Here is a 21,251-nt window from a genome sequence, read left to right on the forward strand (position 1 = left end):
GGCAATAGTTAAGATGTACATAATTAAGATAGTTTAACTACTCAATAGAAAATGATCATGCATAGGCTAGAACAGTATTGTAGGACCAGGAGCCAGCTAGATTATGAGAATTTACAGAACAGTTTAGGGAGTCTCATCTGATCCAGCTGAAGATGCCATTACAAGGACCCTTGCAATTGAGACATCTGTCAACATCCAGACAACTGGACATCCTGTTTGAGCGATTCCCCAAATGAGCATTACCCTATGCAGAAGACTGCAATAAATCAGTTTCTTTAAATAACACTCAGTGTGTGAGCATGCAACAGCACACAGTGACCGTACAACTAAATCCTGACCACAGAATATTCAACTCTCATACTTTTCCTGTGTCCAGTTCTGGGCTCCCCAGTTCAAGAAGGACAGGGAACTGCTGGAGAGGGTGCAGCAAAGGGCTACCAGGATGACGAGGGGACTGGAACACCTCTCCTATGAAGAAAGGCTGATGGACTTGGGTCTCTTCAGTCTGGAAAAAAGACGGCTGAGGGGGGATCTTATCAATGCTTATAAATACTTAAAGGGTGGGTGTCAGGAGGATGGGGCCAGGATCTTTTCAGTGGTGCCCGGGGACAGGACAAGAGGTAATGGGCACAAACTTGAGCATAGGAAGTTCCACCTAAACATGAGGAGGCACTTCTTTACTTTGAGGGTGGCAGAGCACTGGCACAGGCTGCCCAGAGAGGTGGTGGAGTCTCCTTCTCTGGAGACATTCAAAACCCTCCTGGATGCATTCCTGTGCCACCTGCTCTGGGTGACCCTGCTCTGGCGGGGGGGTTGGTCTAGATGATCTCCAGAGGTCCCTTCCAACCCCTACCATTCTGTGATTCTTTCTTCCACATTTTTATCATCTGTTCCTCACTTCCAATATATAAAATAGAAGTGACCTTCAGCCCTGTCAAGTTTCCAAGACAGACAGCAAAGGCTTCCTATTGAAGCTACAACATCATCCCTAACTTTTCTTGAAAATAGATCGAACGATAAAGAAAAAGAAAATAGTTTAAAGCAATTGGACTATTTTATTTTCCTCCTTTTATAGTTAGAAAGATGCTTTTCAGACCTTGGACACACCATAAGGGAAAGTAACTGTCTTAATCTACTATACTGCATGACTGCCAGGGCCCAGAGTGCACCAACAGACTCCGCACCCTCTTTCCCTCTCCCCACCAAGGGTTTGTCTGCCTGCACTCAAGGCCAGCTCTGACATAGCACAGTTGTGGAACCTTGGATTAGACTGCTGAGAAAGAGCTGGGAAAAGCCTCAGTGCAGGGGCTACCCCTTTCACTCAGGAGCTGCATTTAAGTTCAGACCATTGGACCTTGGTCCTTGCTTGAGCTACACTGTAGGTATACTATGTACACTTGTATCTGGCCATGTACCTTGTTGATCCTGTCCTTGCCTTGCTGACTTGATTTCCTGGCTTGACCTTGGACCTGCCTTATCACTATGGTCTTGCTTATCACTGGACCATAACTGACCCTGGTCACTGTCACCAGACCTGCTCTGCTCTCCTTGTTCAGGTGCTGTGAGACTGCACCCCTTGTTGTTGAGGCCACTGATTCTGTCTGCCTTGCTGTCGCCCTCAGCTCCCAGATCACCTGCTCTCTTGCTGCTCCCTGACAATGACCACCAAATCAACTGGAAACTTTAAACATTTTTTTTACCAAGTTGTAACTTGCATGTTTGTCCAATATTTGAAAGATAACTAGACTCCAAATCTGGACATACTTCCAAATTATGAAAAAATGCAGTCATTCTGAAAAGAAACTTGGTTTTGGAATGAGCTGAAAATGCTATAAACAAACTGATTCGTAAGTTATTCCACCAATTCAAAACACAAGGATTTGTACATTTATCAGAGCACTGACAGGCAGCTAGCATTCCATCGGCCAAGAAAGATTAATTAAATTTGAGTAATACATGCCCTTTCCCAGGCTTCTCAAGGCAGCAAGAAAGCTTATTATACAGTGTCAAACTTGAAAATAATGTAACACGTTACATATTGGACTAATGTTAATCAAGGGAAAAACACGAACAAGAACAGAAACATGAAAGCAAGTCTTGTCAGTAATCCAACCTGAAAACTTTTCCCTTCTGTATTCCACACATATATTACTGATATATCATATAGCCCACATATACATTACTGATATATCACTGAACACAACAATTCCAATGCACATCTCTACAGACTGAAAGCAATCCAGTGTGAAAGCATGATCCCTTGCTAAAAGATTAGGAAAACACTTGGATGGTGCTAGATAGGATGATATTTTAAAGCTACAGTAAGGAACAACAGGTTCCTGTCTATAAAACCTGGAGGTGCCATCTCCAAATATAGAAAAGAAAGCCATTGCAAAAAACTCTCAGCATTGTTAACTAGCTCAAACCTCAGAAGACACAAGTGATAGGAGTAAGACACGTTACTGTGCCTAACATATTAACAATGACATTACTGCTCTTTATTACCTGTGAGGGTCAGTATGGTAAATCACAAATATTTAGAATAGCAAGGGAATGCGAGCAAGAAGAAAAATATGCTACAAGACAAATATCTCTTTAATCAACTAAAAAGATTGTCTTGAGTGAAGTAAGTACATATATTTCTTAAAAAGCCAGAGAAATTTCAGAGTGTAACACTGAAAGTTAGTTACTGGGCCCAGAAAACAAACACTATTAGTACAGTAAAATCAAAGATGATTCATAAAAAAATGCACCTTGTAAATGGAACATTTATGCAAACCTCACCTTGTCACTGTCATTGCTGCAGATGTGATCCTGATGGATTGACTGGCATTGAAACGAAGTGCCAATGCTACCTACAAGAGAAGCAGGGGAGGGGAAGGAAAAAAATTCATTAAAATGAAAACCCAGTTCCTATGAACACTAAAAATAAATATAGACAACTGTACCAATCAGAAACTATTTTTACATGGCAGAGATATTTACTTGCCAAACGTCCGTATCAGACAGCTCTTCTATTCAAGACAATAAGCAGCAGAGAGACATTTTTCAGTGTGCCAGGAATAACTTCACCCAGATTATTTTTTTAGCTGCTCAAAGATAACAAAATTAGCACTGGTTCATCAATCCAAAACAAACATATGCAGTAAAATAGATATGCACAAACTTAAGTAAGGACTAAGCTGTACTGAACCAAAATAATTAGAAGCTGGGAACAGCTTTTGGCTAACGTGCAAATGAATACATGTACAGAATCTGTACACTGTGGAAAAAAAGAGTCCCCCTCTTTCCATTGAGTAAAGACACTTAACCCAAAAAAAGTAGGAAAACCAATCTCATTTGTAAAGCTGCATTATTACATCATTTCCTTGTGGAAGATGTACATAAAGCTTTTCCCTAACAGTTTCTCACTGTTTTTGAAGCTTTGAAATGTGGATAGTTTTATTTCGTAATTTCACATACAGCATTTTTATGCATCTTTGTGGTCCACATTGCTTTGGACCATAAGAGGACTGATCAAAGACCTTGTAAGAATGCTTGACAAAATACAGACCAGGCACAGGCAGAAATCATTGCCAGTGCAAGGTCTCCTTAGACACCTCTCCCAACACAGTTATTTGGAAAAAAAATTTCGTAATGTGTCATTGCTTATTGCCATCACTACTTTAGTTAAACAAAAATTTATCAGATGTTAAAACTGCTTTCAATATTTTTTTCTTGCTTTTAAAGTAGAAAGTCAAGAATCATATGTGAGCTTCAGTTAATTGGTGAGTACATTCACATTGCTGTAAACTTATTTTGTTCAAGGACATGATCTTCAAAGTTAATTTTTTAGAAAAGTTTTAATCCCTCCACTTTCAAATGGAAAGAATGCTTAAGAGCACGTCTTGTGGTTATGCGCTCCCTACTCATGTAATCCCAAAATTGTATTCTAGGAAGGAAAAAAACAGGCAAAAAAATTGGTAGAATCTCCCTGTTAGTCTGAACACCCCTCATGCATGATTTCAACACACTGAAAGTGTTAAACTGCTACAGACTACTTAAGTAGTACATAAATGTAATAAATGACCATTAAACCTAGATTTTTGGCTTGAACCTAAAAAATTGATACCAGTTGCAAACTACAAAAATTGATCTAGCTGTCACAGCTTATTTAAAACTGTTAGCATATGTGCTCATAAGCAGGCTTTGAAGTGAATCTAGATTTCTGTGATGGGTAATATTGTCTGGCCGCCAGGTGCCCACCAAGCCACTCTCTCACTCCCTCTCAGCAAGACAGAGAAAGCTCGTGGGTCAAGATAAAGAGAGGGAGATCACTCACCAACTACCATCATGGGTAAACAGACTCAACTTGGGGAAATTAATTTAATTTATTGCCAAATAAAAATAGAGTAGGATAGTGGGGGAAAAAAACCCCAAACCTAAAAGCACCTTCACCCCACCCCTCTTCTTCCCAGGCTCAACTTCACTCCTGACTCGTCTACCTCCTCCTCCCCGCTCCACAGGGAGACGGAATGGGGGTGTTGCAGTCAGTTCATTACAATTCATCTCTGCCACTCCTTCCTCCTCACACTCTTCCCCTGCTCCAGCATGGGGTCCTTCCCACGGGAGACAGTTCTTCACAGCCTCCTCCAATGTTGGTCCTTCTCACAGGCTGCAGTTCTTCAAGAACTGCTCAAGCATGGGTTCCCCACAGGGTCACAGGTCCTGCCAGAAAACCTGCTCTAACGTGAGCTCTCCATGGGCTGCAGCTTCCTTCAGGACATACCCACCTGTTGCAGCATGGGGTCCTCCATGGGCTGCAGGGTGGATATGTGCTCCACCGTGGACCTCTATGGGCTGCAGGGGGACAACTTGCATCATCACCATGGTCTTCACCACAGGCTGCAGGGGAATCTTTGGCACCTGGAGCACCTCCTCCCCCTCCTTCTTCACTGACCTTGGTGTCTGCAGGGTTGTTTCTCTTACATTTTCTCAATCCTCTCCCCCAGGTGCTGCTGCACAACATTTTTTATCCTTTCTTAAATGTGTTATCACAGAGGCACCACCAGCACCATTCATTGACTCAGCTTTGGCCAGCGGCGGGTCCGTCTTGGAGATAGCTAGAACTGGCTCTGTCCAACATGGGGACAGCTGTTGATCTCTTCTCACAGAAGCCCCCCCGCAGCCTCCCCCCCCCACTTCCGCTATCAAAACCTTGCCACATAAATCCAATATAATTTCACAGGGGATTTTTATTGCTATTATTATGGTCTATGTGGTAAGGATGAAATAAGAATAGTTTTATTTAGGACAACACATTTTTTCATATAAATGTGGTTTTAAATCTTGAAAGCATCAGTCATTATTTAGCTTCGTATTCTTTCTGGTATTATTTACAGGGGAACATGTGCTCAGGGTACTAGAAATGGTAGAAGGGTTTTTCACCTTTGGGTACAGTAATTTCTGCCAAGACTAGGTTGACAGACACCCAAATAATTATCAATCATGTGTGGCCAGTACAAAATGCAAGCAGTAGCCTCCATTTAATTCTTAGAGGAGATGCATGCACATTACAAAATCCACTAAAACAACCCCCTGCCACCTATGGTAGATTCTATGGTATTTAATTTATAATTGTTAGAATCGTAGAATAGTTTGGGTTGGAAGGGACCTTTAAAGGTCATCTAGTCCAACCTTCCCTGCAACGAGCAGGGACATCAACTAGATCAGGTTGCTCAGAGCCTCGTCCAACCTGAACTTGAATGTTTCCAGGGATGGGGCCTCCACCACCTCTCTGGGCAACCTCTTCCAGTGTTTCACCACCCTCATTGTAAAAAAATTTCTTCCTTATATCTAGTCTAAATCTTCCCTCTTTTAGTTTAGAGCCATTACCCCTTGTCCTATTGCAACAGGCCCTGCTAAAAAGTTCATCCCCATCTTTCCTGTAGGCTCCCTTTAATACTGAAAGGCCACAATAAGGTCTCCCCAGAGTCTTCTATTATCCGGGCTGAACAACACCAACTCTCAGCCAGCCCTTTGATCATTTTTGTGGCCCTCTGGACCTGCTCCAACAGGTCCATGTCTTTCCTATGCTGAGGGCTCCAGGTGGGGTCTCACGAGAGCAAAGTAGAGGGGCAGAATTACCTCCCTCGACCTGCTGGCCATGCTTCTTTATAAGGAATTAAATATATAAGGATGATATAAAGACGAAATATATAAGGATGAAATTACAGTTATAGTTGTGGTGTAGCTGGGTATCAGGGCTGTGCTTGTGTGTATAACTCAGTGGGCCTAGCCATCAGTTCCCTGGGTAGTCCAGGAGCTCCCCAGCTAGTCTCTACTACATGAGACAATGGACTGACTGGAGACAAGGTGATTGACAACTCCTGGCCCCTTCACAGCAAAGCAGTTGACTAATTGTTACAGGACCTCTCACAGGGGAAATTTCAGACAGTCCAGGTCATTCCCACAGGCAGCCCCTGCTGTGCTTAGGCCAATTGATGGGCACTATTTATATGCTTCAATATGTTGATTAAAATCCTTGGTGGAGAATCTGGCAGTTTGAGTGACTCCCCAAGCGGTTCCTGCTGTAGAATTGACCTAACTACGTATAGATAAGATATTTGAAAATAGTCAGTAGAAATTCTTCCTGCAGATGCAGAAATGGTCACGTAAGAGGAGATAATCAATAGCAACGGCTCGTGCATGAATTGGAGTGGTCACGTAGGAGGAGCCATCTGGATTATAAGAATTCACTAGAAAAATAGTTCAGGGAGTCTCAACCAATCCAAATGAAGACATCATTACAAGGAGCTTTACAATGGAGGATCCTGTCACCATCCAGATATCAAACAATCAGCCTGTTAGAGATATTTAATTGGTGTGGTGGGTTAACCTTGGCCAGCAGCCAGGTGCCCACCCAGCCACTCTCTCACTCCTCCTCCACAAGACGACGAGGGATGAAAAACCTCATGGGTTGAGGTAAAGACAGGGACATTGCTTACAAATTACTGTCATGGGCAAAACAGACTCAACTTGGGGAAAATATATTTAGTTTATTACCAATTAAAAGAGATTTAGGCACTAAGAAACAAAGACAAAAATTAAAATAACACCTCACTCCCCTCTTTTCCCAGGCTCAACTTCATTCCTTCTTTCCAGGCTCTTCTACCCATCTACACCCCCGTCCTGAGCAGCACTGTGGGGATGGTGGAGTTACAGTCAGTACGTAACATATCCCCTCTGCTGCTCCTTCCTCCTCACACTTTTCCCCTGTTCCAGCGTGGGTCCTCTCCATGGGCTCCAGTCCTCCAGGAAAAAAATTGCTCCAGCACAGGTTCTCCACAGGCTGCAATTCCTTTCAGGAGAATCTGTTCTAGTGTGGGCTTTTCCACAGGCTGCAGCTCCTTCAGGAAATATCCAGCTGCTCTGGTGCAGAGAACTCCATGGGCTGCAGTGAATATCTGCTCCAGCATGGTCTCTTCCACGGCCTGCAGGGGAATATCTGCTCTAGCACCTCGAATACCTCCTCCTCCTTCTTCTTTGACCTTGGTGTTCCCTCTGCTGTTTCTCACTCTTTTTTTCTCTCCTCCTCTGCCTGTCTGGTGCTTTTGCCCTTTTTTAAATGTGTTTTCACAGAGGTGCCACCAACTTCGATGATTATCTCAGCTTTGCCCTTGTGGTGGGTCCATTGTGGAGCTGGCTGGAACTGGCTGCGTCTGGCACAGAGCAGCCTTTGACCTCTTCTCACAGAGGCCACCCCTGCAGCCCTCCCCCGCAAAAACCTTGCCACATACACCCAATACAATTTGTCATATGAACACTTTCCTATGCAAAATATCCCAATAAATTAGCTGTTTTTTTTAAAAAAAACACTCTGTACATGAGTGTTTGTGCAACACATCCTTATTGTCAAGAATGATTAGCATAGATCACAGCAGAAAGAGGCAGCCAACAGATGCAGTAGTTTGTGCAGCAATTTCTGGGCTTTGCTTCTCTGAGGTCTTCTTGAGATCTCCTTGAATTTCTGGGCACTTTGTCTGGGATCTGGAAACTCCTGGGAAGCCTCAGAGAAACTTGAGGGTGCCTGCTGCTGTCCATTAAGGCTAAGGATAAAGTAAGGGTAACTCTAGCAGCTTCAAAAAAAGTCAGCTGTCCTCATCAAAGGGTGCCTACAGCTGACTCCTGATTAGGGAATGTCAAGCACCCTTTTAGCTGGTGCTAGGGAGAGGACTATATAACAGCCAAATCACAGCTCCTAGACTGTAGTGAATAAAAACAGCAACTAAGTGTGGTAGTTTGCATAGCAGGGCACCTAAAAACATGCAACAAGTTGAGAAACAGTGCAAAGTATATATTATTAGGAGACACCATTTCTCAGAAGAGGAGAAAACCATAAATAAGTAAGAAATTGAGAAATATCAGATGTAATGTAGCCTAAAACAGTAGTTCTCCTCATCCCACCGAGAATATCATATTGCCATTTAAACACAAAGTTATGAACAGTAGAAAAAACACTCTACAGATTGCTTTTTATTTGAATATCATAACGATTTAATAATATTACCATGTGTACTGTTTTCTTGGGTTTTTTTAGCTAGTATGGGGCTAGGTTTTGGGTTTGTGCTGAAAACAGTGTTGATAATACAGGGATATTTTCATTATTGCTGAGCAGTGCTTGCACAAAGTCAAGGCCTTTTCTGCTTCTCACATGATCCCACCAGCGAGTAGGCTGGGGGTACACAAGAAGTTGGAAGGGGACACAACAAGGACAGCTGACCTAAACTGACCAAAGGGATATTCCATACCATATGACGTCATGTTCAGCAATAAAAAGCTGGGGGAAGAAGAAGGAAGGGGGGACTTTCAGAGTTATGGTGTTTGTCTTCCCAAGTAACCATTATACATGAAGGAGCCCTGCTTTCCTGGAAATGGCTGCCAATGGGAAGTAGTGAATGAATTCCTTGTTTTGCTTTGTTTCCTTGCATGGCTTTTGTTTTACCTAATAAACTGTTTTTATCTCAACCCACAAGTTTTTTCACTTTTACCCTTCCAATTCTCTCCCCCATCCAACTGGGTGGGGGAATGAGCAAGCGGCTGTGTGGTGCTGGGGTTAAACCACGACACCATGAATATATGCAGAGGCCTTCAAAATCTACCTTACAAGGCAACTAACTCATGAAAGGCTAAACTCTTCTGCAGCTTCAAAAGACTGTCATACATAGTAACATATAAATATAAATTTGCCAGATGTGTCCTGTTGCAAACACCACACTGTCAATTCCATTCCTTACGAGCACTTAAATGTAAGTACAAAAACATGGTGTTTATTGAGAGTAGATGACAGGTCCATGCTCAGTTTTTCTAGGAACCTATCTGCAACAGAAATGGATGCCATATACAACCAGAAATCTCCATCTTCCCTTTACTATGAATGTACTTATAGCTCTGTAATATTTTGAGGCACCTAGTGATCTGGAAACGTTGAATTAGCCATCTCAGTAGGGGTAGGGGATGGAGATACAAACGGCAGCAAAGACACAAGGGTTGTTGATGCATTAGAAACCACAGAAGCACTGGAGAGCAGGCACATAGACTAACGATCACAGGCCTTGGTTCTCATGGGGGACTTCAACTACACTGATGTTTGCTGGAAAGAAAAGATCTGGTCCCAAAGAGTAGAGCTGCTGAAGGGAGAGGCTGCAGTGCAGACCTCAGGCTGCAGGAGGTGCCTCTACCTTTCTCCCGGGGCAAGGGTAGCTGGCACACCTGCTTGCACAAGGTGTGCCCAGGTGGAGGACCTCCTGCAGCAGGTGGCTGAGCTGGAGGAGGTGGTGAGGAGGCTGCGTAGCATCAGGGAGGCAGACAAGGAGTTAGATAGCTGGTTCCAAGCACAGCCTGCAGTGGACCCAGAGCCCACAGCCAAACAACCAAAAACTCCCACACTGGTACGCACAGAAGGGAGGGGGGCCAGTAATGCAGAAGAATGGATGCTTGCAATGGCAAAGGCCAGGAGGAGGAAGAGACTTCCCCCGAAGCCTGAGGTGCCCTTGCAGAATCGCTTCACTGCTCTGCAGACTGAAGAGGAAAGACCAGGCACATCAGGAGAGACGTTGGAGCTGAGTAAGGCAGCTTGATGTGCTCCCTGTATAACAACCAGTGCAACTAAGAAAAAGCGACGGGTGATAGTAGTAGGTGACTCTCTTCTAAGAGGTACGGAGGCACCCATTTGCTGACCTGACGCACTCTCTAGGGAAGTGTGCTGCTTACCGGGGGCTCGTATCAGGAATGTCACTTAGAGACTACCAAGGCTCGTACAGTCCACTGGTTATTATCCGCTGCTGTTGTTTCACGTGGGCACCAGTGATACCTCCAGGAGCAGTCTGAGGAGTATCAAGGACTACAGAGCCCTGGGAGCGGCGGTAAAGGACTCTGGAGCGCAGGTAGTTTTTTCATCAATCCTCCCAGTCAAAGGAAAGGGGTTTGAAAGGATCAGTCGAATCTGTCAAGTCAACAAACGGTTACAGGACTGGTGCCACAGCAAGGCATTCGGCTACTTAGACCAAGAGACTCGCTTTGAGAAACCAGGTCTACTGGGGGCTGATGGAGTCTATCTGTCAGAGAAGGGGAAGAGCGTCTTTGGTCAGAGGCTTGCCAAGCACATGAAGAGGGCTTTAAACTAAAGTTGCCGGGGGAGGGGGACCTCAGTCCATCCCACTCCTACCAGTTTGATGCCAGTGCCAGTAATAGATGCCCAGAGCCTGGAGAAGGGTTGCAGGTGAGTAGGAGAGCACCTGGAGTGTAGCACAAAGGAATTCCAGCTGGTAAGTCAGCTTCATTGTGCTAGTAGTGGGTGGCTCCCTGTTAAAGGGAACTGAGGCGCCCATCTGCCGTCCTGACAGGGAGTCACGTGAGGTATGCTGCCTCCCGGGAGCTAAGGTTTGAGATGTTGCCGAGAGGGTGCCACAACTTGTCAAGAACATGGACTACTACCCATTGTTACTCTTTCATGCGGGCATGAATGACACTGCAAGCTGGAACCTGGGCAGAACTAAGGAAGACTTTAAAGCTCTGGGGGTGCAAGTGAAAAAAATTGGTGCCCGAGTTATCTTTCCCTCCATTTTACCAGTCAGAGGAAAGGGAACAGCCAGAAATGGACGGATAATGCATATCGACTCCTGGCTACGTGGCTGGTGCCGTCGTGAGGGTTTTGGCTTTTAGGACAATGGGACATTCTTTGATGAATATGGCCTGTTAGAGAGGGATGGGATCCACCTGTCTAGAAGGGGCAAGGGAATCTTTGGCAGCAGGCTGTCCAACTTGGTGAAGCGGGCTTTAAACTGAAGGACACGGGGGGTGGGGTCCAGGGTGGCAACGCTCACGCCAACTTGGCCAACTGGGGAATAAGCCAGGCCAACCAGAGCAGTGACAAATGTTCCTTAGCTGACTCCCAAGATGAGATCCAGAAGGCCAACCACCTCAAGGGTGTGAATGGCTGTGGTGGATCCTCTTGCACCCCTCCAGGGAAACCTGCATGCTCGACTGCCTCTCTGAAATGCCTGTACACCAATGCACGCAGCATGGGGAACAAACAGGAAGAACTAGAGATCTGTGGGCAGTCACAGGGCCGTGCTCTCATTGCAATTACAGAGACATGGTGGGATAGCTCACATGACTGGAATGCTGTCATGGATGGCTATGTCCTTTTCAGGAAAGACAGGCCAGCGGGGGTGTGGTGGTGGAGTTGCTCTCTATGTGAGGGGGTTAGTAAAACTGCCACCTTAGACTTCCGGAGGGCAAACTTTGACCTGTTCAGAAGACTGCTGGACAAAATCCCTTGGGAGGCTGCCCCGAAGGATATAGGAGCCCAGGAAGGCTGGACATACTTCAAGAGAGAAGTCTTAAAGGCACAGGAGGAGGCTGTCCCCGTGTGCCGAAAAACAAGTAGGCGGGGAAGGAGACCGGCCTGGCTAAATAGGGACCTTTGGCTGGACCTCAAGAACAAAAGGAGAGTCTATGACCTTTGGAAGAGGGGGCAGGTCTCTCATGAAGACTATAAAGATGTAGTGCAGCTATGCAGGGAGAAAATTAGGAGAGCCAAAGCGCAGCTAGAGCTCAACCTAGCTACAGCCGTTAAGGATAACAAAAAATGTTTCTATAAATTCATTAACAACAAAAGGAGGGTTAGGGAAAATCTCCCTCCCTTATTGGATGCAGAGGGAAACATAGTCACAAAGGATGAGGAAAAGGCTGAGTTGCTCAATGCCTACTTTGCCTCAGTCTTTAGCAGTGGAACGAGCTGTTCGCTGGGCACCCAGCCTCATGAGCTGGGAGACAGGGAGGGGAAGCTGAACGAGGTCATCACAATTAAAGAGGAAGTGATCAGAGACCTGCTACACCGCTTGGATGCCCACAAGTCTATGGGACCGGATGGGTTACATCCAAGAGTGCTGAAAGAGTTGGCAGACGTGCTCGCCAAGTCGCTTTCCATGATCTACCTGAAGTCATGGCTAACTGGGGAGGTCCCAATGGCCTGGAGGGTAGCAAACGTAGCACCCATCTACAAGAAAGGCAGAAAGGAGGATCCGGGAAACTATAGGCCTGTCAGTCTGACCTCGGTAGCAGGGAAGGTCATGGAGCAGATCATCTTGAGTGCCATTACAAGTCATATAACGGACAAGCAGGGGATCGGGCCTAGTCAGCATGGGTTTATGAAAGGCAGGTCCTGCCTGACCAACCCGATCTCCTTCTACGACAAGATGACCCGATTATTGGCCGAGGGAAAGGCTGTGGATATTGTCTACCTAGACTTTCGAAAAGCATTTGACACTGTCCCCCATAGAATTCTCATGGAAAAACCGGCGGCTCATGGCCTGGATGAGCATACGATCTGCTGGATCAAGCACTGGCTGGATGGGCGGTCCCAAAGAGTGGTGGTCAATGGAGTTAAATCCAGCTGGCGGCCGGTCACAAGCGGTGTCCCTCAGGGCTCAGTGTTGGGACCATTTCTGTTTAATATCTTTATTGATGACCTTGAGAAGGACATAGAGTGTATCATCAGCAAGTTCGCAGATGACACGAAGCTAAGCGGGAGTGTTGATCTGCATGAGGGTAGGGAGGCTCTACAGAGAGACTTGGATAGATTGGACCGATGGGCCAACGCTGACGGGATGAGCTTCAACAAGGCCAAGTGCCGGGTCCTGCACTTGGGCCACAACAACCCCATGCATCGCTACAGGCTTGGGGAAGTGTGGCTGGAGAGCTGCCTGGCAGAAAAGGATCTGGGGGTTCTAATTGACAAGCGGCTGAACATGAGCCAGCAGTGTGCCCAGGTGGCCAAGAGGGCCAATGGCACCCTGGCTTGTATTAGAAATAGTGTGACCAGCAGAAGGAGGGAGGTGATTGTCCCCCTGTACTCTGCACTGGTGAGGCCACACCTTGAGTACTGTGTCCAGTTCTGGGCACCTCAATACGAGAGAGAGATCGAGGTGCTGGAGCGAGCGCAGAGGAGGGCAACGAAGCTGGTGAAGGGCCTGGAGAATAAATCTTACGAGGAGCGATTGAAGGAGCTGGGACTGTTTAGTTTGAGGAAGAGGACGCTGAGGGGAGACCTCATCGCTCTCTACAACTACTTGAAAGGACATCGTAGAGAGGCTGGTGCTGGTCTCCTCTCACAGGTAATTAGCGATAGAACAAGAGGGAATGGCTTCAAGCTGCAGCAGGGTAGGTTTGGACTGGACATCAGGATAAAATTCTTCCCAGAAAGAGTGGTCAGACACTGGAATAGGCTGCCCAGGGAGGTGGCGGAGTCACCATCCCTGGATGTGTTTAAGAGTCGTTTAGATGTGGTGTTAGGGGATATGGTGTAGGGGAGACCTTTGTAGAGTGGGGTTGATGGTTGGACTCGATGATCCCAAGGGTCTTTTCCAACCTAAATGATTCTATGATTCTATGAATGCAGCGAGCTCTGCCTAGGGGTGGATGAAGAATGTGTTGAGAGCTTATGGGTAAGAATTAAGGGGCAGGCTACTATGGGAGACACTGCTGGAAAGGCAACACAGCCAGGCACGCACAGTCCCGGAGGTTTCTGCAGAGCCCTCCTTTGAGACCGGCTCAAGAGAAACAGAACATGCTACGAGATATCATATCCTGTGGTGTTGCCTCTGCGATTACGGAGAGGACATGAGGAAGTGGGATTGACAACCTACCTCAGCCCTACAGGCACGAGTAAGCGAGTTGCAAGGTAAAACAGATAGGAGAAAGAATTCTTCCAGGAGGATGGCTGCTCTGGTCTACGGTGAGCGATTCTCTGGTCCGGGTAGGAACTCATCTGCTAATCATGGGTACTGTGCTCAATATTAGAGGAGCCTCTAATATCCAGGCAGGAGGAGGAGAGGGACAACCGAGTTTATTGGACTGTGTGGATTCGTTGGCCTGGCACATTAGAGCCACAAAAGTATGAAGCCCTGGTGGACACTAGTGTACAGCGCACCCTAATGCCATCAAATTATAAAGGGACAGAATCTCTCACTATTTCTGGAGTGACGGGGGGGTCTCAAGAACTGAACTCAAGTACTGGAGGCCAAAGTGAGCCTAACTGGGAATAAATGGGAGAAGCATCCAATTGTGACTGGCTCCATGCATCCTTGGCATAGATTACCTCAGGAGAGGGTATTTTAAGGACCCAAAAGGGTACCGCTGGGCCTTTGGCATAGCTGCCTTGGAGACGGAGGAAGTTAAACAGTTGTCTACCTTGCCTGGTCTCTCGGAGGACTCTTCTGTTGTGGGGTTGTTGAGGGCTGAAGAACAGCAGGCGCCGATTGCTACCACAGCGGTGCATCGGCGGCAATATCGCACTAACTGAGACTCTCCGATTCCCATCCATAAGCTGATTCGTCACCTAGAGGCTCAAGGAGTGATCAGCAAGACTCGCTCACCCTTTAACAGTCCCATATGGCCGGTGCGAAAATCTAATGGAGAGTGGAGGCTAACTGTAGACTACCGTGGCCTGAATGAAGTCATGCCACCGCTGAGCGCTGCCGTGCCGGACATGCTAGAACTGCAGTACGAACTGGAGTCCAAGGCAGCCAAGTGGTATGCCACAGCTGATATAGCTAACGCATTCTTCTCAGTCCCTTTGGCAGCAGAGTGCAGGCCACAGTTTGCTTTCACCTGGAGAGGCATCCAGTACACCTGGCATCGACTGCCCCAGGGGTGGAAACACAGCCCCACCGTTTGCCATGGACTGATCCAGACTGCACTGGAACAGGGTGAAGCTCCAGAACATCTGCAATACGTCGATGACATCATCATATGGGGAAACACAGCAGAAGTAGTTTTCAAGAAAGGTAAGAAAATAATCAAGATTCTTTTGAAAGCAGGTTTTGCCATAAAAAGAGGTAAGGTCAAGGGACCTGCATGAGACATCCAGTTCTTGGGAATTAAGTGCCAAGATGGGCGTCGTCAGATCCCAATGGATGTGATTAATAAAATAACATCTATGTCCCCATCTACTAACAAAAAGGAAACACAAGCCTTCTTAGGCGTTGTGGGTTTCTGGAGAATGCACGTTCCAGGTTATAGTCAGATTGTGAAACCTCTCTATGAAGTGACTCGAAAGAAGAATGATTTTAAATGGGGCCCTGAGCAACAACAAAGTTTTGAACAGATTAAACGAGATTGTGCGTGCAGTAGCCCTTGGACCAGTCCGAACAGGATGGGACGTTAAAAATGTGCTCTACACGGCAGTCGGAGACAGTGGCCCTACCTGGAGCCTCTGGCAGAAAGCACCAGGGGAGACTCGAGGTTGACCCCTGGGATTCTGGAGTCGGGGATACAGAGGATCTGAAGCCAACTATACCCCAACTGAGAAAGAAATCTTGGCAGCATATGAAGGAGTTAGAGCTGCTTTGAAAGTAACTGGTACTGAAGTGCAGCTCCTCCTGGTGCACCGATTACCAGTACTGGGCCGGATGTTCAAGGGTGAAGTTCCTTCTACTCATCATGCCACCGATGCTACCTGGAGTAAGTGGGTTGCATTAATCACGCAGCGAGCTTGAATAGGAAACCCAAATCGTCCAGGAATTCTGGAAGTGATCACAAAGTGGCCAGAAGGCAGAGACTTCACAATGCCACCAGAAGAGGTGGTGACATGTGCTGAAGAAGCCCCACCATATAATGAACTCAGATAATGAGAAACAGTATGCTCTGTTCACTGATGGGTCTTGTCGTATTGCAGGAAAACATTGGAGGTGGAAAGCTGCTGTATGGAGTCCTACATGACGAGCTGCAGAAGCCACTGAAGGACAAGGTGAATCGAGTCAATTTGCAGAGGTAAAAGCCATCCAGCTGGCCTTAGGCATTGCTGAACGAGAAAAGTGGCCAGTACACTTTACTGACTCATGGATGGTGGCTAATGCTCTGTGGGGGCAGTTATAGCAGTGGAAGCAGAGCAACTGGCAGCACAGAGGTAAACCCATCTGGGCTGCTGAATTGTGGCAAGATATTGCTGACCGGCTAGGGAAACTAGTCGTGAAGGTACCTCATGTAGATGCCCATGTACCCATGAGTCATGCCACTGAGGAACATCGAAACAATCAGCATGTGGATCAGGCTGCTAAGACTTTGCAGGCAGATTTGGACTGGGAACATAAAGGTGAACTATTTTTAGCTCAGTGGGCCCATGACACCTCAGGTCATCAAAGAAGGGATGCAACATATAAATGTGCCCGTGACCGAGGGGTGGATTTAACCATGGACGCTATTGCGCAGGTTATCCACACTTGTGAAACATGCGCTGAAATTGAGCAAGCTAAATGGTTAAAACCTTTGTGGTATGGGGGACGACGGCTGAAATATAAATCTGGGGAGGCCTGGCAAATTGACTACATCACACTCCCTCAAACCCGCGAGGGGAAGCGCTACATGCTTACAATGGTGGAAGCAACTACCGTCTGGTTGGAAATCTATGCCGTGCCCCATGCCACTGCCCGGAATACCATCCTGGGCCTTGAAAGGCAAGTCTTGTGGCGACATGGTACTCCAGAAAGAATTGAATCGGAAAATGGGACTCATTTTAAAAACAGTCTTATAAGTAATTGGGACAAAGAACATGGCATTGAGTGGGTATAGCATATCCCCTATCATGCACCAGCTTCTGGGAAAATTGAGCGATACAATGGACTATTGAAAACCACCCTGAAGGCAATGGGGGGGAACCTTTAAAAATTGGGACAAACCTTTAGCACAAGCTACCTGGTTAGTTAACACCAGGGAATCCATCAATCGAGCTGGTCCTGCTCAGTCAGACCTTTTACATACAGTAGAAGGGGATAAAGTCCCTGTGGTGCATGAAAGGGATATGGTGGGGAAAACTGTTTGGGTTATTCCTACTTTGGGCAAAGGCAAACCCATCCGTGGGACTGTTTTTGCTCAAGGGCCTGGATGTACTTGGTGGGTGATGCTGGAGAATGGACAAGCTCAATGTGTACCTCAAGGAAATTTAACCCTGGGTGAGAATATTCAATTTTTATCTACATGATGTCAATTGTTACATAATACTAACAGCATTCAATAAGTGTTTTTCAGGATAACATAGTGGTGATGAAAACTGGATGGATAAAGGTAAGGAAAAACGGATTATCTCCAAAATGGGAAGAAACCTATCTTGTATTACTAACCTCTTTTTCTGTTGTAAAGGTGGAGGGTACAGGTTCCTGGATTCATCACTCCCATGTAAAAAAGGAACCAGATGGCAAAAACTGATCCTATGACAGAAACACCTAATTCGTAAAAATATGCCTTCACAAGTAGTTTTTCAGAACCGATTGGCCTTAAATTACATTTTAGCAGCACAAGGTGGAGTATGTGCCCTAATTAATACTAGCTGCTGCTTTATTCATTGATTTTGATTGACAGAAAAGACAGATATTGAAGAAATGAGTACTCATTTGCAAGTCCTACATGAAGTAGGACAAGAACAAACTTCTGATGCTTTGAATTGCCTAATATCATGGTTTCCTAATATTGCTCAATGGGCACAAAAGCTAACAATGATCTTAATATTATTTGCTTTTTGTTGTCTTTTATGTGAGTATGAAATGTTGTCTTTCTCTTTGTAATACTAAAACTCCCAAGTATTATATTAAGTAAATAGGTCCTGAGGGACAAAAGAAGAGGAAGGACTGTGAAAGGCAAGGCGCTAACTGCAATAGGACTTGCATAGAAGAATGAACACTACCTGAGGCTATGAGCTTTTACCTCAGGGAGGATGTGACCTGAAGACACAACCTAAGCCAGCTCTTACCAGCTGAGAATGCCCCATACTGACAATAAAACAATAGAAGATTTACCTTTCGAAAAAACCAGGCCAGAACAGCAATCGACCAGAAACCAGTATAACACACACACGCCCTGCACAGGACATCGGTTTAGAACAATGAAGATTAACAGACCACCAACCATACATTCACACCCCCTGCACAGGACAAACATGTACTCATCCTGCATGGGACAAGTACATACCAATTACGTGAGCAATTGTAATGGATTAGCTCACCCCTTAACATGAGTAATTTGATTGGTCTACGCAACTGTATTGTAACATATATAAACCCTGCTTTCCTCTGTATCGGGGTCCTCCATGCATTAGGCTGGGGCACTGCTATGTGCATAGCTAAAACAAAAGAATAAATTCCCTGGGTAATTCTATGCTAAGCGTCCTCGCCTCCCTCCTCAGCCGGCAAAGAACTGACTTACAAAATTTGGCTGATAAATTTTCATCTTCCCTGATGATGTCTATCAGTTGTTTTTGCAAACCAGTCAGAAGGTGTTGCATTTTTATATTTTTGACAAATGGGTTCAAAACCCACTGAAACTCTTCATTTGAAAGATTTCGAAACAGGTTAGGAAATTCTGCTTCCAAGTTTTTTAAGTGTACGGATGTGAGAGTTTTTATAGATGACACGCATTGTTTTCAGCATCAAAGTCACATAATTTCCAAACAGCTGTTTTCCAAATGCTCTCTCCATAGCATGAGTTTCTTTTGAAAAGCAGTTACTTTCTCGCTCTTTGTTAAAATGTCACCTTCACCTTGAAGGGACATGTAAAATGTGTTTATTTGGTTCTAATACTTGTTTCTTCAAATCTTCAGCAATGTTTTCTATGCGTCTTCCGATGTCATTTCCTTTCCATGCATTATTTCAGCCATTTTTACCACAGGAGGAAGAACAAATGTTTCCCCAATGGCACGAGGCTTTTTGTCATTCGCTTTCGAGTAAGAAACCTCAACATAGGCTTCTAAACATTTATCATTAAGTTTAGTGAAATTTTGTAAAGTACTGGACTGAGTATCGCATGACTTGAAATATTGTTGAAAAAAACGTAGAGGTTTGTCCTCATGTTCTGGATGCTTAGTTTTTAAATGTCTTGCTAATCATGGCGGCTTCATACTGTCATTAGCTAATATCTCAAGGCACAGTGTACTCTTAGGGTGAGGTTCATCATTGATGACAGTGGATGTAAATCCATATTTCAAAGTCTTCTTGATAATTTCCATTTTTTTGTCTGACTTCTTGTCAGATCTGATTAGATAGTCATTGTTTTTACTTCGTAATATGGCTGATGAAGAGTAGTCCTATTAGAAGTGTCAGCGCTACCATTTTATTGTAGTTCGCTTGTGCTCGCATTATTAGCATTATCTTCAATATGCGCTTTCTTTGCAGGAATCTTAAGACACTTGTCCATTCTGTGAGGGTTACTTTAGTTGAAACTATATAATATAATACATAAAGCCACTTAACCCAGCACGCGCAAACTGCAATACGTTGAAAGGAAGAAAATGAGTGAGGGCTCCACTGTCAACCTCTTCACATTGTGGAACACACACTCTTCCCTCAGGATACCTCGCCTACTGTATGTGACACGCGACTGACATACGGGCCAAGTGAAGGCACCAGTGTCAATCCACATATTAAATACTACTAAAGCTTAATTTCTTTTTTTTAGATGAAAAAATAAATATAAATAGAAGTTCCAATATTTTCTTCTCACACCCCAACAGATCATCTTATGTACCCATTGGGGTGCGAGCACTCCACTTTGGAGACCACTGGTCTAAAGGACTCATCTACTTTCTCTTCTTGATCTAGCAGTCTGCAGCAGATGCCCACCACAACGTCATCCATGTTGATCTGTCCTCTGACCCTTACCCATAAGCTATCAACAGGCTTCTCACTTGTTCCAAGGCAAAGCTCCATGCATTCAAACCACTCCTTTGAATAGAGCACAACCCCTCCTTCCTTGCCTTCATGGTCTGTCCTCTCTAAAGAGCCTGTAACCATTCATTGTAGCACTCTAGCCATAGAATCATTTAGGTTGGAAAAGACCCTTGGGATCATCGAGTCCAACCATCAACCCCACTCTACAAAGGTCTCCCCTACACCATATCCCCTAACACCACATCTAAACGACTCTTAAACACATCCAGGGATGGTGACTCCACCACCTCCCTGGGCAGCCTATTCCAGTGTCTGACCACTCTTTCTGGGAAGAATTTTATCCTGATGTCCAGCCTAAACCTCCCCTGCTGCAGCTTGAAGCCATTCCCTCTTGTTCTATCGCTAATTACCTGTGAGAAGAGACCAGCACCAACCTCTCTACGATGTCCTTTCAAGTAGTTGTAGAGAGCGATGAGGTCTCCCCTCAGCCTCCTCTTCCTCAAACTAAACAGTCCCAGCTCCTGCTGCAGGCTCCGCCCCTGCCTCGCCAGCCCCTCTCAGTGAGCTGTGGGCTCCCTGCCGGTCCCTGCTGCTACCCAGGCTTGTCCCGGCCTCAGATTATTTTATAATCAGGTTATTTTATAGGTTGTCATACAACCACCCCAAAAAACATTGTGGGTCTCTTTGGTTTCAACTAAAATAAATTAATAAATTCCCATGTGATCATTACAGCAAGGTTATAAGAGCATGCTGGGAAACTCTAATAGGTGGACACGGCAAGGTTTTGGTAGCAGGAGGGGGGCTGCAGGGGTGGCCTCTGGGAGAAGAGGTCAGGGGCTGCCCCCATGCCAGACACAGATGGTTCTGGCCTGTCTCCAAGATGGACCCACTGCTGGCTGAAGCTGAGCCAATCAGCGAAGCTGATGGCATCTCTGTGAAAACATTAAAGGGCAAAAGCACCACACAGGCAGAGGAGAGAAAACAGAGCAAGAAATAGCAGTGCTAATACCAAGGTCAGAGGAGGAGAAGGAGCTGCTCCAGGTGCCGGAACAG

General features: G+C 45.6%; 1 protein-coding gene across 2 annotated transcripts in view; it reads right to left on the minus strand.

Moving 5' to 3' along the window:
- Positions 1–21,251, minus strand: part of LOC128902039 (E3 ubiquitin-protein ligase RNF38-like) — a 251,879-nt gene that overhangs the window by 173,763 nt on the left and 56,865 nt on the right. The window contains exons 1-2 of one of the 2 annotated variants that reach the window (XM_054184364.1): positions 4,773–4,890; positions 2,785–2,855 (exon numbers count right to left, since the gene is read on the minus strand). In XM_054184364.1, coding sequence (XP_054040339.1) covers positions 2,785–2,855; positions 4,773–4,869 — 168 coding nt within the window. In that variant the 5' untranslated portion in view covers positions 4,870–4,890. Of the gene's footprint in view, positions 1–2,784; positions 2,856–4,772; positions 4,891–21,251 lie in introns of those variants that run through there. The other variant, XM_054184362.1, reaches the window with a different exon arrangement.

Source organism: Rissa tridactyla, chromosome W (genome assembly GCF_028500815.1).
Source record: "Rissa tridactyla isolate bRisTri1 chromosome W, bRisTri1.patW.cur.20221130, whole genome shotgun sequence".
NCBI classification, from domain to species: domain Eukaryota; kingdom Metazoa; phylum Chordata; class Aves; order Charadriiformes; family Laridae; genus Rissa; species Rissa tridactyla.